This window comes from Schistocerca cancellata, chromosome 3 (genome assembly GCF_023864275.1).
Source record: "Schistocerca cancellata isolate TAMUIC-IGC-003103 chromosome 3, iqSchCanc2.1, whole genome shotgun sequence".
NCBI classification, from domain to species: Eukaryota; Metazoa; Arthropoda; class Insecta; order Orthoptera; family Acrididae; genus Schistocerca; species Schistocerca cancellata.
Window position 1 is genome coordinate 525,712,211 of NC_064628.1, and position 16,601 is coordinate 525,728,811.

Consider the following 16,601-nt stretch of genomic DNA (forward strand, 5'->3'; position numbering starts at 1 on the left):
ATGAGAGTGTCTGTCTGCACATTCCAACATTGCAGGAGTTACAGCTGTTGCAACCATCTGGCACACAGGAGACCGGACAAATTTGCGCAACCTTGTTGCGATGATGATAAATGGCTCACATAGCAACTCACCACGCTTTTGTTCACTGACAGGTCTCCACAGACAAACTGCAAATCCCTATGAATATCTGAGATGCTCTGGTTTTCTCCCAAAAGGAACTCAATGACGGCTCTCTGCTTGGAATACACCTCCATTACAGACACTATTTTGAAGGCTATGTGTAGTGCTGCCACCTATCAAAACTTCCTGAAGCTATTGGGATTGAAGTGGGAATATTCCACTATGTTCCACAAAAAATTCCACACTTTTTCGAAATTGGCTGGAAAAACAAGTGTTGCATTACTTACTGAATGCCCCTCATAAATGACCCATGTTTATAGAATCTTGCTGTACACCTACAAAGGAGCACAGAGGACAAGAAATTGGCTACACCGATGGAAAGAATAGAAACAACAAATACAAAAAATTATTATATGTAGTTTACTCTCCCGCTAAAATTAAGATTTCAGCACACTGCACAGCTGCTTGTGAAGACTGAGCCCTATGTAATCAGAAAAAACATCCATGTGCATGTTATCTGCATTTGGAGGTGAAAATTGTGGTCTGATGACTTACATTGACACTGTGAATCATTATTCATACCATTTTCCTCTCATTAAGCAATTTTAACATGAAGTAACTGACGAAATATTAATGTACTGATTTGCATTTAACTACTAAAACTGATTTAGCCCAACATAGTATTAAAAGAAGCCAATAAATGACATACAAGTTCACAGTAATTTAAAATTTTAATTGTTAATTCTTTAGTCCAAGGAACATGATGTACATAGAATTCTCTATTAATGGAAATTTTATAAACATTTCAAAAGGCATAGGTAAACAGAGAAATTCAAACCTAGAGCTGATGGAGGACCTTTCACATCTTGGGCTTCTACAACAGCAGTCATTCCACTAGAATCATCCTTGCCATCAGGTGCATGTCGAGCAGCATTTGGCACAACTTCTTGTCCCGGGCGTGCTACATTGCCATTGACAAAGTTTTCTGTTGATACATCAGAAGCTGCACGTGAGTCCCCATCATCCGGTTGAGGAGCAAACACCTATACAACCAGATCATTGCAGAAATAAGCTGAATTTTTTACCAAACAAAATCAACTGAAAAGTGAACTAGCAGCTACTTTTTCCTCTCTACTCAATTGGATTAATAAGCAACAGTAAATATGATCATTGTACTTACTTCCCGGGCTTGTAACCTCAACCTAGCTTCTTCAACAGCGTCTTTCTTTGTGGTAAGAACTTTATCACGGATGGATGTTCTTCTCACAGACTGTGTACGCGTATTCGACTGTGAACGTTTTACACGACCCTTCTTTGCTTCTTGCATTCGTTTTGTTTCTTGTTCAGTACGTAACTGAAGGATGCGTTCTCGGAGTTCTGGGTCTTCACAGATATCTAGAGAGAGAATTAACTGTTTAGATTTGCAGTAATTCAGAATGATGTATGAGAGTAACTCAATTTTAAACTGAATTGTTTTTGAAATACTTATTGGCTACAGATAAAATTACAAATGTAATATGTTATTTCTGTATGTAGTTTCCTTTGAGAAACATACATTTCTCCCTTATTGCAATGAAAGAAATAACAGCTGAAAGTTAAATGCACATTCGATACATAACAGACTCCACAAGGGGTGGGGGGTGGGGGTGGAGGGGTGGGTGGGTGGGAGAAATACATTTCTCCCATCAGACTGGCAATTTCCAGCTCTTTCTTTGGATGCAGAGGATTAAGAATATTTAAAATGGGTTCATATAATACATATTTATTCAGTGTTACACTATTGATAATATCTGCTGGAGAACTGATATTCCAACGAAAATCTAAGTTTTCTATAGTATTCTTATGAACAACTGGACAGATTCATTGTTGCTGAAGTTAACTGAGTTAAAGATCAACAGTAATGGTAATTCTTGGGTGGAGTCATGAAGTCAAACTTCAATACATCGAATCTCTAAGGAAGGCAGAATTCATTCTATATATCGAGGGTTCAACATAATGAGGTTTCCAGGTGGAAGGGGAGGGGAGGAGGAGGGGGAGGGGGTGATGGTGAATTTGTTTACAACCCATGATTTTCTTTTATTACTGTGCTGCTGTACTGTGATCTTTTTTTTTGCATTTGTGTGTGATATAAGCCTAGATTTAGTTCTGATAACACAAAGAAGAAATTGAGATATATTGTCATGCATATTTTTTTTCTTTTGAAACAGAAAACAATTTATAAGTTTTAAATAAAATATTTATCATAAATAAATTAAATTCAGTAGCAGAATACACTGTACATAAATAAAAATTTCCAGAAGTTAAAAGTAATCCATCATTTTGGCCTGCTTTAAACTTTTGGTCACCTGTGAGTCAATTTCACTGTCTATGAATAAGACGGTTCAGAACACATTATCCTCTACCTCCTACTTCTCCACAAACACTTTGGTTGTGTTGAAGACCAGTTTGATCTGGCTGGCCATCATTGCCAGTGCTTTCTTCGACATCCCCCTCACCCTCTTCCCCTTCCTCTTCATGATCATTGCCGCCTTCTTTTTCGTTCACCGTCTTCACAGAATCAACACTCTCAGCTTCTGTTAGTGATCCTGCTACTGTGACATCACTGTCCACATCCAGGAAATCTTCAAAACGAACATGAATGGTGTTAAAGTGAGTCATCACTTTCGCCCATTTGGAGTCAAGGATACTGACAGGGTGTCTCGTGTAAATACTGTATAAAATAAAAGCTTTAATCAAAATCCCCATAAACCAGTGACAGAATCAAACTAAGATTTTACATGCTCATATATTAAACCCACCAGCTGCTAATTTTCATCTCTTGTCGAAAATCCACATGTTCAGAAACAACTGATGACTCTTTGCTCCTCCATCATGTTTCCCCACACTTTATATAGCTTTCTCACCGCATCTAAAATGTTTATACTTTTAGGGTTGTCATCGTCAATATTGTGGATTGTCATTTGAACCGCTTCATACCTGCAGTTTTCTCTGGCATTTTTTATTATTCCTTGATCTAAGGGCTACAATTTCTGCATAGGTGGCAAAAATTGTACTGCCAGAGATTTTAATGGAGAGATAGCATTGTGCACACTGCAATTGTCCACAAACAAGACAACTTGTTGATTTTCTTAAGTGATTTTCCTATTAAAAATATTTAACTATTTGGAAAACACTTTTGAAGTCATCTAGGCTTTCTTGTTCACAGTGTACAATACTCCACACAGAGAACAACTTACACCTGGAAAAACATTGCGGTTTCTTAGGTGGCTTGAGTTTTTATGTGCTGGTCACATTTTCTGTTAAAAGAATGGCGACATGGTCTTTGTTCAGCTTCTCCCATGACATTTTTCTCCTTGAAAGTCAAAGTTTTGTCTGGAAGACATTTGTAAAGAAGTCCAAGTTTGTCTGCATTAAAAACATCATCCAGTTTGTAATCCTGAAGGATCCTCTGCAATTATAATTTTCACTCATCACGAATTTTGCTATATACACTGGCACTTTCCCCACTCGCTTTGTGGAAGACAATACCATGTCTTTTCCTAAAATTTTCTAACCATGTGTTACTCACACAAAATGTATTGTACCCAACACTGCTGCAAAATAATCTGACTTTTCTTTCAAAATAACTCCACCAATGTTCACATCATTGTTCCTCTGTTGTCGGGACCACTGTATCAAATACTCTTCTAAATCTGGAAATAACCCTTCTTTCATTGTTTCTGACCTGTCCCTTCATCTGTGGTAACCATGCAGTCTCCATTCTTGATTACTGTCGACAGTGCACTTGTCGGAATCCCAAACTCTGCAGCTGTGTCTTTTAATTGATTGCTTGATTGAGAGATTATGGGACCAAACGGCGAGGTCATCAGTCTTGCGATTCCAAAGGGGGTTACATAATAAAGAGTCTGCTAAAAGTGTACGGATTCAGTCAGAGGAGTCACATTATAAAAGAATGAACATTAAACACACAAAGTGTAAGCATAAAAGGTGAGACCAAATACAAAAACTGGAAATAGGGGTTGTGGTCATGGGGTCACAGACCGTGATGACTGCAAAAGGAGCCCTAATTACAACCAACCTGCCCCTGCTTCAAGACGAAAGGAGAACCTTATATCTGGAAATAAAAACCATTTTCATGGAGGAAACCAAGGACCAGGACCACCATCCTTGGATCGTCCGCTACTATTAAATTTAAGGAAACAGGAAGGCTACACTTTGCTTGAAGGGTCGAAAGAAGGGGACATGCCACCAATATGTGAGATATCATCAGTCTGGCGCCACAACCACATTGTGGGGATGGGTCGTTACGTAGGAGGAAACAATGGGTGAGCGGGGTATAGCCATTATGTAAATGACATAAAACAGTGGACTCCTTCCGAGAGGGGCGGAAAGAAGTGCCCCAAACTGCAGTAGACTCCTTGACTGTGCAGAGTTTATTACTATGAGCAGTAGTGCTCCAGATGGCATTCGACTGCTGGGCAAAGAGAGATTTGACGTAGATCCGCATATCTGCAGCTGGAATCGTTAAAGGAAAAGGGGTAAGTATCCGCTTCTCTAGCCAAATGGTCAGCCAATTCATTCCCTGGGATAACCACATGACTCGGGACCCAGGGAAAGATGACTGAACACGCGGCACGCTTGAGAGCTGAGAAAAGGTCATGGATGGTAGAGACCAGGGGATGACGAGAGTAGCATCGATCGATAGCCTGAAGGATGTTCTTAGAGTCGAAACAAATTAAAACACTATGGAGAGAGGCCTCTGAGAAACAAAAAGGAGAGCCCTGTAAATGGCTAGAAGCTCTGCTGTAAATACACTACATGATCCAGGCAACAAATGGTGCTCGAAGCTGGAAGGAGATGTGAAAGCGTATCCCACCTTATCAGTAGTCTTAGAACAATCAGTATAAAGGATGGTGGCACCCTGGAACTCTGCAAGGATGGCACATACAAGATGCCAGTAAATCATAGGAGCAACGGAGACCTTAGGACCCTGGAAGAGAGCGGTCCTAATCCGTGGTCTAGGCACCATCCAAGGGGGGGTATGGGAGGAAAGACACAGGGCGCAGTCCAGTGAGTGCAGATGGAGATTCCGGCAGAGGGTAGTGAGACACATGCCAACTGGCAATCCCACCCATGGGCGGGTGTTAGGAGGGTGACGTCCCTCATTGGCAAAGAGTACAGGGTATACAGGATGGTCAGGGAATTGGCAAATGGCTACTGCGTAAGAAACAAGGAGTTGGCTCCATCGGATGTGTAGAGGGGGAACCCTGCTTCTGTGAGGAGACTATCAACAGGACTAGTGCGAAAGGCACCAATATCCAGATGCACCCCACAATGATGGACAGGGTCAAGGAGTTTGAAAGTGGTAGGAGCTGTTGAGCCATAAATGTGACAACCATAATCGAGTCTGGACAAAACCAGAGCATGGTAAAGATGGAGAAGAGTGGAACAGTGTGCACCCAAAGACGTGTGGGCTAGGAGGCAGAGAGCATTAAGCTTCCGCATGCGTGCACCCAAAGACGTGTGGGCTAGGAGGCGGAGAGCATTAAGCTTCCGCATGCATGTAGTCTTTAAGTGATAAATGTGGGGCTGCCATGTCAGCTTGTTATCAAAAATAAGGCCCAAGAAACAGAACTCTGTTACAACCACAAGGAGCTGGTTGCCTAAATAAAGTTCTGGATCAGGGTGTACTGTGGGTTGACAACAAAAATGCAGAACCTGCGTTTTGGAGGAGGAAAACTGGAAGCCATGGGTGGTGGCCCACGTAGAGGCCCGTCGGGTGGTGCCTTGGAGCTGGCACTCAGCAGACGCCACCGAGTGGGAGCTGCACCAGATGCAAAAACTGTCAACGTACAATGCCAGGGTAACCAGAGGCCCAATAGAGGTCACAAGCCCATTTATGGCAATGAGGAAGAGCGTGACACATAGCACTGGGGGATTTCGTTCTCCTGAATCTGAGGGGTGCTGAGTGAAGTGCCAACTCGAACACGGAAGAGCCGGTAAGATACAAACTCGCAGATAAAAATTGGAGGCGGACCACGGAAGCCCCAGTCATGGAGGGCAACTAAAATGTGATGGTGCCAAGCCATGTCATACGTCTTATGTAGGTCAAAGAACACTGTGGCAAGGTGCCGGCAGTGAGTGAAAGCCTGTCGGATGGCTGATTCCAATCAGAGTAAATGGTCATTTGGAGATTGCCCTGCCCGGAAACCACACTGACATGGTGATATAAGGCCCCGACATTCGAGTACCCAACAAAATCTCGAGTTGACCATCCTTTCAAGCAGTTTACAAAGCACATTTATAAGGCTAACAGGGCGGTAGCTGTCAAGAGACATAGGGATTTTCCCGGGTTTAAGGACAGGGATCATTATACTGTCTCGCCATTGTGACAAAAAACACCTGTGAGCCAGATGTGATTGAAGACCCAGAGGGGCTGTTGCCTCTCGGGAACGCCAAAGTGTTGAATCATCTGATTGTGAATGGAGTCTGCCCTGTGGCTGAGTCTCGTGAAGAGCTAATAGCCTGCACCAATTCCCATTCAGTGAAAGGAGCGTTGTAGGGCTCAACGTGGTGCAGGATGAAATGGAGGGTGGCCTGTTCAACTCTTGTGTTTCTGCTGGCAAAAATCAGGATGATAGGAAGCGGACGACGATGCCATCACAAAGTGTGTCGCAAGGTGTTCTGCGAGGACCAATGGATCAGTGCACAGAGCTCCTTGGATGTTCAGAACCTGGACAGTGGACTGTTGCTGGTGGCCCAGAACGCTACAGACCTTTGACCAAACCTGAGATAAAGAGGCATATGTCCCCAAAAGTGCTCCCAACATTCCTTTTTATTCTGCTTAATAATGTAATGAGCCTTAGCACAAGATGCTTAAAAATGAGGAGGTTGGTCTGGGAGGCGTGTGGCTTAAATCATTGCAGCACCCGTCGGTGGTCCTGGGCAGCTAATGCAACGTCCTTGGTCCACCACGGTACCGGACAATGACGACAAAATCGAAGTCCGTGATAAGTTGGTCGATTAGGATACCCCGAGTCGTCGATGTAACACTCCCCCACAGTGGATGGGGGGCATTGAAATCCGCAAGGAGAGAAACGGGGTAGGGAGTTGCTGAAGTAAGGTAGATAGTGCAACATAAGCAAGTAGCCCATCTAGAGGGAGGTAGACACTGCAAATGGTGATTGCCGGAGTTGTTTGCATTCTAAACGCTATCACTTCCAAGGTGGTACATAGGGGGATCCAGTCACTAAGGACATTGGAGCGAACCAAAGAGCAGTCCCCACCAGATGCTATCCCAGGGTCAGCACAGTTCCAACAGAACGCTCGATAACCACGTAAAGTGGGAGAGTGGTCATCACGGAAATGTATTTTTTGGAGAAGACACATTGCAGAATGAGAGAGAGACAAGATGTTGCATTTCTGGTAGGTGAAAATAGCAGCCGTTGTAGTTGCACTGGATGATCGTGTGGCGCGAGTCCAAGGTACCAGCTGTGTTTATCTTTTTCTTCATTCCTCCTTTCACTTTGTCACTTAAAGTTTTGCTTTTCGGCGACTGTCAGACATTTCCACTTAGAGCCCATGGCTGATACTCACAGCTCACTCTCAATCAAAATAAACACTACCTAAAATCATACCTGCTTGGAGGGCATGGGAACTGCATTGCGACACAGATTTCATTGACGTATCGATGCAGCGAAGGGAGGAACTGGGATTTCCCTACTTGTGCGCATTTCGGTATACAGAGGTACCGTATGAAAGACTTCGATAAATATGGTGACTTCTATATATAGAGTTTCTGTCCATTGAACTTCGAGGTACAGAGGTAAAATCAGTCCTTCTCAGGCCTTCCAGAAACTTTGACATAATGACAGGTTTTCTTTGAAAAATCATGGTTTTGGGCTTCCAAGGGGAATGAAGAAAAAATTCAATACAGACAGGTCTTCGATATATTTAGGGTCGATATATCAAAGTTTGACTGTACATAAAATAAGCGAAAGGCACCCACTCCCCTCTAGCAAATCGATGCGTGGAGCACAGAGACAAGTAATACAAAACAGCATTCACACTAGCTTTTGAGCTCTTGGTCTTTTTCTGTATAAAGTACAGACATTCACACACACAACCACATAGACATCCAAACGCGCACTTGCTATGATCATGGCAAATAACTCCATTACGTTCTTTTTGATGTGACAATGGCGTGCTGCTCTCACTATCTGCCTCCAGTAGTTTATGTCTTGCAGCACTTCCTTGATCACTTATTGCTTTTGTAAATTTCTGCTGATTATAACTGTCTGTTACACAGCATTGTTTCATGAGCAACTAATGCTCCTGTAGTCTTAAGATTAATTAGCCTCTAAACTTCAATTGTACCAAAGCACAGTGTTTTACTGGTCAATGGCCCTGGCTGTAAAATGGACAACTCCATATTTTAAAATAATCTTTCTTCTACTTTATCCACTTGAGAAGGATATATCCCATGTCAGGAGCCTTGATTTCTAGGGCTCATTTGATTAAGAGATAGAAGATATTACGAAACTACTATATTGTTTTAGTGCTTTCGGTTAGTTTCAGACCTATTGCATATTGTTTACAACATAAGCCATTTTATCTACTACAGAAAGTATTCTCTTCCCCATGCACAAATATGAGAAAATGAAGAGTATGCAGAAGTAATCTTTTCATACCTGCAGGAGTTTCATCATGGTGTGTTTTCGCATTCAGATCAGCGCCATTCTGTACCAGCATTTCCAGAACCTCCAGCTGAAATTAAAAGCACATTCTAGCCATTTTCCTTTATTCATCATAACTTCTACACTTAACATATAACATGGCAGCTGAGGGACAGAGTTAAATACACCATTAACACTGAGATCATCTGAGGTAGAGAAGTAATTCATTGAGATAAGATGGGAGAGGTATCTGACCATCATTTTATTGAAGGAGTTACAATGGTATTCACTTGATGTCATTTCGGGGTGCCCGATGGTTTGAATTTCATTTGTTCCAAATATGGTTCTGTGTTGTAACCACTGTGCTATTTCATATGATAGTACATATGGTGAACTGAGGACATCTAAGACAGAGGGCTAGCAAATATCGTCCATTGCAGATGTACTATAAGAATTGACAAACTGCCTATTGGCTTCTGTCTCGGGTTCTTCAGCCAACGTTCATCTGATGATTTTACTGACATTTCGCCAGCACGAGTGGCTGGCAATGTCGAAGGTTCACCCTCCATTGCCGGTGGTGAACTGGAACCGAGCTTGCGGCCACAGACTATACATACCTGGCACGAAAATGTCTGAGGGCTCCACCGCGGTCATTTCTGGTGCAGTTCTCCTCTTGCTACCTGTGGCTGTCGTTCACCGCAGTACGGGAAGCCAGGATCCGTTTACCTTAAGGCTTTACTCTTTCTTGTTGAAGCCGTTCACGTGTTTATGTATTTCTACAGCTTCTCTGAACAAGCAGGTGTGATAGTGCTTCTCTACAGTCAGAACTTCCGTGTCAGTGAATTTTATTATGTGGCCAGTCTCACTCAGTGCATTCTCTGCCACGGCTGATTTCTCCACCTGCCCCAGCCTGCAATGTTACTTACATTCTTTGATTCTGGTGTTGATTGATCGTCCAGTCATTCTGACATAAACTTTTCCGCATGTGCTTGGTATACAGTATATTCCTGACATTGCAAGGAGTATACCACATACCATGCACATTCAGAAAAGTTTATGTTGGAATGACTGGACAATCGATCACTACGATCAAAGAACATAAGCGACATTGCAGATTGGGGAGGTGGAGAAATTGGCCGTGGCAGAGCAAGCACTGAGTGAGACTGAACATGTAATAAAATTTGCCAACACAGAAGTTCTGGCTGTAGAGAAGCACTATCACACCCGCTTGTTCAGAGAAGCTGTAGAAATACAAAAACACATGAACAGCTTCAACAAAAAAGAGGAAAGCCTTAAGGTAAACGGATCCTGGCTTCCCGTACTGCAGCGAATGACCGTCGCAGGTAGCAAGAGGAGAACCACACCCAAAATTACCGCGGAGAAGCCCTCGGACGTTGGCGCGCCAGGTACTATAGTCTGCGGCTGTGAGCTCGGCTCCAGTTCACCGCCAGCAATGGAGGGTGAAGCTTTGACAATGCCAGCCATTCATGCCAGCGGAACGTCAGTAAAATCATGAGATGAACGTCGGCCGAAGAACCAGAGACAGAAGCCAATAGGCAGTTTGTCAACAAGTGGCCATGAAAGCCTTAACAATACTGTAATAATTGCTGAAAAACACTGAAATGTGTAATTATAAGTCACAGAAATTCTACTGTGCCACAATACCAGGTCAAATTTTTGGAATTGAACCCAGCAACAATAAAAAATCGAAATAAGCATATATATATATATATATATATTACATCTAGATGTGCATCTACAGCTGTGTTCTGTAACATATTTATTGCATGGTGTGTGATGGAGGATAAATAGTAATTCAGTATCACTAGTTCCCTTCATATTCAGCTCACAAATGATTTGTGGGCTTTACCTAGCACAGTCAGAATGGTTAAAGCAACATAGTTAAGCAGTGCTTTATATGACATACAGGGTGAAGTGTAATTCGTGCACTCGGGCTTTGCAGCGCAACTCCTCACATGCCAGCGATTAAAAAAATTTGTCTGTCACAAAATTTCGGCCTGCGAGTACCGTATTTACTCAAATCTAAGCCGCACTCGAATCTAAGCCGCACTCGAATCTAAGCCGCACCTGAAAAATGAGATTCGAAATAAAGGGGAAAAAAAAAAAAAAAAAAAATTCCCAAATCTAAGCCGCACCTGAAATTTGAGACTCGATATTCAAGGGGAGAGAAACGTTTTAGGCTGCACCTCCAAATCGAAACAAAGTTGGTCCATTGTAATATGAGATACAATTTAGGTTGAATGAATGACGATACAGCTACAGTCGTTTGGTTCGAGTCGTAAGCTTAGCAGTTAAGCTTTACCAGGTAGCCATTGCTATGCGTCAGGCGCTCCGTCCGTATTTACACGGATACCCTTCCTTTTTCACGTGCTTCATCTGGTTTGAATCGATTGCTATTTTGCTTTGATCTGATAAGTGCCGTTTTCTATGTTATAGGTGTTTACGTCAGTCACTCTAAGCTGAAAATGCATTACTATACTGTGTCACGCATTGTTTGTCGCATTCCGATAGTGCGTGTTTACGGCCTGTCGCTGCTCGCGGCATGGCTTGCTTTTGTGCGCGCTACCGCCGCCTACAATTAAAAAAAGAGAGGAATCGTCTCATTAGCGAAACAATGGCAAGAGACTGCTATTTGTAGTTACTTACACTACTGCTTTCTTTGATAATGATCAACAAGAACCAAATAATAGACTGCGTATGATACAACATGTTCTGAACGAGAGTTGAAAATCTTTACGGCCGCTTCTTTAGTACATCAAATGCTGCACAGAAATTAGTCATCTTAGATTTAAAAATCTAGTCAGTTGCCGTGCTTCATTTCTGACTGTATCACTATTAGGCATAAGAGTAATACGAATATAAACATGACACGATACGTATATTCTTCCGCGTTTGCTGTTGTCTCACTCTAGTTTCGTCGTTTATTAGGCAGACAGGGTTTAAATGAGATAGAAGCAAACATGAAAGAATACATGGCAAAATGTTTATATTCGTATTATTCTTATGGTGAAGTGAATACTGCACGTAATTCACATTTCATCAGGTTCCTATTAGCAACCATCTCTTCTCACAGGTAGGAAAAAATTCAGAACGTAGAGTTGGCCATATTGACAAAAATCCCAATCTTTCCAGTCGGATTTTCGTAGTACATTGAAATTCTGCTACATTCGAAGATGAACAATGCGGAATTTGTATTTACTTTGTTGGATAATGTATGAAAATGCAGTGGTCGAAACTCGGGCGGAGAAAAAAGCTCGTCTTCCAATTTTTTTTAAATTTTATTTACTGATTCAGAGTTTTTGGCGCCAGTATTTATCTTTGTGCCTACAAAGGATGCCTGTGTAGCACTACATATATAAGCGACGGCAGAAGTTAGTTGTGGCGGCACGTACCAACATTTTTCAGAACTTCCGCTTGCTTTGCACTTGAGTCTAAGCCGCAGGCGGTTTATTGGATTACAAAAACCGGAAAAAAAGTGTGGCTTAGATTCGAGTAAATACGGTACATCCGGGAGAAAAAAGACGTTAAAGTGAGGCAATCTGGCAACACTATAACCAAATGTATGGTAACTATCTCCGTCAGCACACAGTGTTTTTGCTGTACAGTTGGTGCAGTGGATAGAGTTTTGGGTTAGCATGCAGCAGGTTGATGGTTCGATCCTGGGTTGAGGCATATGTATTGTATTTGGTAAATGTAGTGCATGTGGTACGGTATCTGGCATCTTAATCATCAACAGTGATTGCAGCGTGTCCTTTAGAAAACACTTGAGCATACTACAATCATAGAAATGGAAGGTTGGTCAGATTTGAAAGAAGCCCTTTTCATGTCATGGAATTTCACAATTACCTCATCCACTAGATGCGAAACCTCTTTTCTTTGTATCCTCCTCCAGTGGTTCCAGAGTTTAGTAGCAACTATTATTCTTGTCTCATTCAGGTTCATACATTTTGTTAGGGCATTATGTTACCAATAGGACTACCAATGTGCTTTGCGAATAATGTCCAAACTCAGTTACTACTTGTATGTGTTATCACCATGGTCCTATGCCTTTCAACACTGAGTCTGGTAACCACATGCTGTTTAGTACATATTTCAATGCATTATTATTATTGACTTTTTTTTTTCTCAGACTTAAGTCTGGTTAAAAATGGAACGTGACGCGGACCTCGGTCAAGCGTGACTTCCTTGTAACTGTATGGTATATGTTATATTGCATTTAGGAACTTTCGGGTAATTGAACATGTATCAATAATTACAGATTTTTGTAGTTTTATATATATGTTTGGATGTAGCTGTATTGCAGTGATGTACTGGTGAACATTGTGAGGTATGACTCCTGTAGTTGATAGTATAATTGGGATAATGTCGACTTTATCCTGATGCCACATGTCCTTGACTTCCTCAGCCAGTTGGATGTATTTTTCAATTTTTTCTCCTGTTTTCTTCTGTATATTTGTTGTGTTGGGTATGGATATTTCAATTAGTTGTGTTAATTTCTTCTTTTTATTGGTGAGTATGATGTCAGGTTTGTTATGTGGTGTTGTTTTATCTGTTATAATCGTTCTGTTCCAGTATAATTTGTATTCATCATTCTCCAGTACATTTTGTGGTGTGTACTTGTATGTGGGAACGTGTTGTTTTATTAGTTTATGTTTTACGGCAAGTTGTTGATGTATTATTTTTGCTACATTGTCATGTCTTCTGGGGTATTCTGTATTTGCTAGTATTGTACATCCACTTGTGATGTGATCTACTGTTTCTATTTGTTGTTTGCAAAGTCTGCATTTATCTGTTGTGGTATTGGGATCTTTAATAATATGCTTGCTGTAATATCTGGTGTTTATTGTTTGATCCTGTATTGCGATCATGAATCCTTCCGTCTCACTGTATATATTGCCGTTTCTTAGCCATGTGTTGGATGCGTCTTGATCTATGTGTGGCTGTGTTAGATGATACGGGTGCTTGCCGTGTAGTGTTTTCTTTTTCCAATTTACTTTCTTTGTATCTGTTGATGTTATGTGATCTAAAGGATTGTAGAAGTGGTTATGAAATTGCAATGGTGTAGCTGATGTATTTATATGAGTGATTGCTTTGTGTATTTTGCTAGTTTCTGCTCGTTCTAGAAAGAATTTTCTTAAATTGTCTACCTGTCCATAATGTAGGTTTTTTATATCTATAAATCCCCTTCCACCTTCCTTTCTGCTTAATGTGAATCTTTCTGTCGCTGAATGTATGTGATGTATTCTATATTTGTGGCATTGTGATCGTGTAAGTGTATTGAGTGCTTCTAGGTCTGTGTCACTCCATTTCACTACTCCAAATGAGTAGGTCAATACTGGTATAGCATAAGTATTCATAGCTTTTGTCTTGTTTCTTGCTGTCAATTCTGTTTTCAGTGTTTTTGTTAGTCTTTGTCTATATTTTTCTTTTAGTTCTTCTTTAATATTTGTATTATCTATTCCTATTTTTGTCTGTATCCTAGGTATTTATAGGCATCTGTTTTTTCCATCGCTTCTATGCAGTCGCTGTGGTTATCCAATATGTAATCTTCTTGTTTAGTGTGTTTGCCCTTGACTATGCTATTTTTCTTACATTTGTCTGTTCCAAAAGCCATATTTATATCATTGCTGAATACTTCTGTTATCTTTAGTAATTGGTTGAGTTGTTGATTTGTTGCTGCCAGTAGTTTTAGATCATCCATGTATAGCAAATGTGTGATTTTGTGTGGGTATGTTCCAGTAATATTGTATCCATAATTTGTATTATTTAGCATGTTGGATAGTGGGTTCAGAGCAAGACAGAACCAGAAAGGACTTAATGAGTCTCCTTGGTATATTCCACGCTTAATCTGTATTGGCTGTGATGTGATGTTATCTGAATTTGTTTGGATATTAAGTGTGGTTTTCCAGTTTTTCATTACTGTGTTTAGAAACTGTATCAATTTAGGATCTACTTTGTATATTTCCAAAATCTGCAGTAACCATGAGTGGGGTACACTATCAAAGGCTTTTTGGTAATCAATGTATGCGTAGTGTAGGGACCTTTGTTTAGTTTTAGCTTGATATGTCACCTCTGTATCTATTATCAGTTGCTCTTTACATCCTCGTGCTCCTTTGCAGCAGCCTTTTTGTTCTTCATTTATAATTTTGTTCTGTGTTGTATGTTCATTAGTTTCTGTGTGATGACTGAAGTTAATATTTTGTATATTGTTGGTAGGCATGTTATGGGGCGATATTTAGCTGGGTTTGCTGTGTCTGCTTGATCTTTAGGTTTCAGATAGGTTATTCCATGTGCAAGTGTATCAGGGAATGTGTATGGGTCTGCAATGTAACTGTTAAATAATTTAGTTAGATGTGAATGTGTTGAGGTGAACTTCTTTAGCCAGTAATTTGCTATTTTATCATTTCCAGGGGCTTTCCAATTGTGTGTAGAATTAATTGCTCGGGTGACTTCATGTTGCAAAATTATCACTTCAGGCATTTGTGGTATCATCTTGTATGTGTCTGTTTCTGCTTGTATCCACCGTGCATGCCTGTTATGTTGTACCGGGTTTGACCATATGCTGCTCCAGAAGTGTTCCATGTCTGTTATGTTTGGTGGATTGTCTATTTTAATGTGTGTGTTATCCATTGTTTGGTAAAATCTCTTTTGGTTTGTGTTGAATGTTTGGTTTTGTTTCCTTCTATTTTCACTTTTTTTGTATCTTCTAAGTCGTTTGGCCAATGCTTGCAATTTCTGCTTTTTTTCATCTAATTGCTCTATTGCTTCTTGTTGCGAGATTTTACCTAACCTTTTTCGTTTTTTGTCTGATATTTCATTTCTTATAAATTGTGTTAGCTGTCCGATGTCTTTTCTCAGTTTTTCTATTCTGATCTGTAACCTGTGTTGCCATGCTGGTTTTGTGCGTTTCTTCTGTGTGTTGGTTTGTTCTGATCTCTGCCTAGTGTGTATATTTAGTGTAGTGAGTGCTCCTATATAAATCAGTAATTGTAACTCTTCCATAGTTGTGTTTTCATTTATTTTGTTGTGTATGATTGTGTTGATAGTTTTTATTGTTGTTTCGACTTGTGGGTTATTTGGCGGTCTATGCAAGAATGGTCTAATGTCTGTATTTGTGTCTTTGTATTCTATATATGTCAGCTGAAATTTCTCTTCTATATCTAACACGTGTCTCTGTTCGTGTTCTATTTGTGCTTGTTCTGGTGGCTGTCTTAAGATTTCGTTTTCCTCTGACTGTTTAATTGATGCGTGTTGGTCTTTGTTTGTTTGCTCTGGGATGTTTGAGTCCATTACTGTGTTTTCTTCCTCTTCTGATTGCACATTATTTTGTTCCAGTATTTGTTGTACTTGTTGTTTGATGTTTTCTAATTCTGACTGGGGTATCCTGTTATTTTTGATTATTACACGGATCTGATCAGCTAGTCGTTGTTCTGTTAAAAATTTTAATTCCGGGTATCTGGTAATAAATGTTGTGTATACTTGTGATCTGTATCCAGTTGTGTTGGTTCCTAGGTTTGTTGCTTGGTAATAACAGAACATGAGGTGTCGATTAACTTCATCTGACCATCTCATCCTCTGTCTTTGTTTTCCTTCTAGGGTGGTTGCAGGAAGCATATCCTGCAAAACACCTCTATTCGGATTTAAATCCTTTTCCAATTGGCTAGCAGTGTCGTTACCATTGTGGGCGGGCATAGGGTTCAAGCGTCGTCCCCGACCATGACGGCACTTGTCCGAGGCTTCTTTAGTTCTGTCCTGAACCAAGTAATCACACTAAAAGGGGGGTTA

General features: G+C 40.8%; 1 protein-coding gene across 1 annotated transcript in view; it reads right to left on the minus strand.

The window, feature by feature from the left end:
• The window catches only part of LOC126175354 (protein phosphatase 1 regulatory subunit 16A), a 93,238-nt gene that overhangs the window by 13,414 nt on the left and 63,223 nt on the right, over nt 1–16,601 (minus strand). The window contains exons 7-9 of the mRNA XM_049922104.1: nt 8,811–8,886; nt 1,301–1,515; nt 959–1,163 (exon numbers count right to left, since the gene is read on the minus strand). Coding sequence (XP_049778061.1) covers nt 959–1,163; nt 1,301–1,515; nt 8,811–8,886 — 496 coding nt within the window. The remainder of the gene's footprint in view (nt 1–958; nt 1,164–1,300; nt 1,516–8,810; nt 8,887–16,601) is intronic.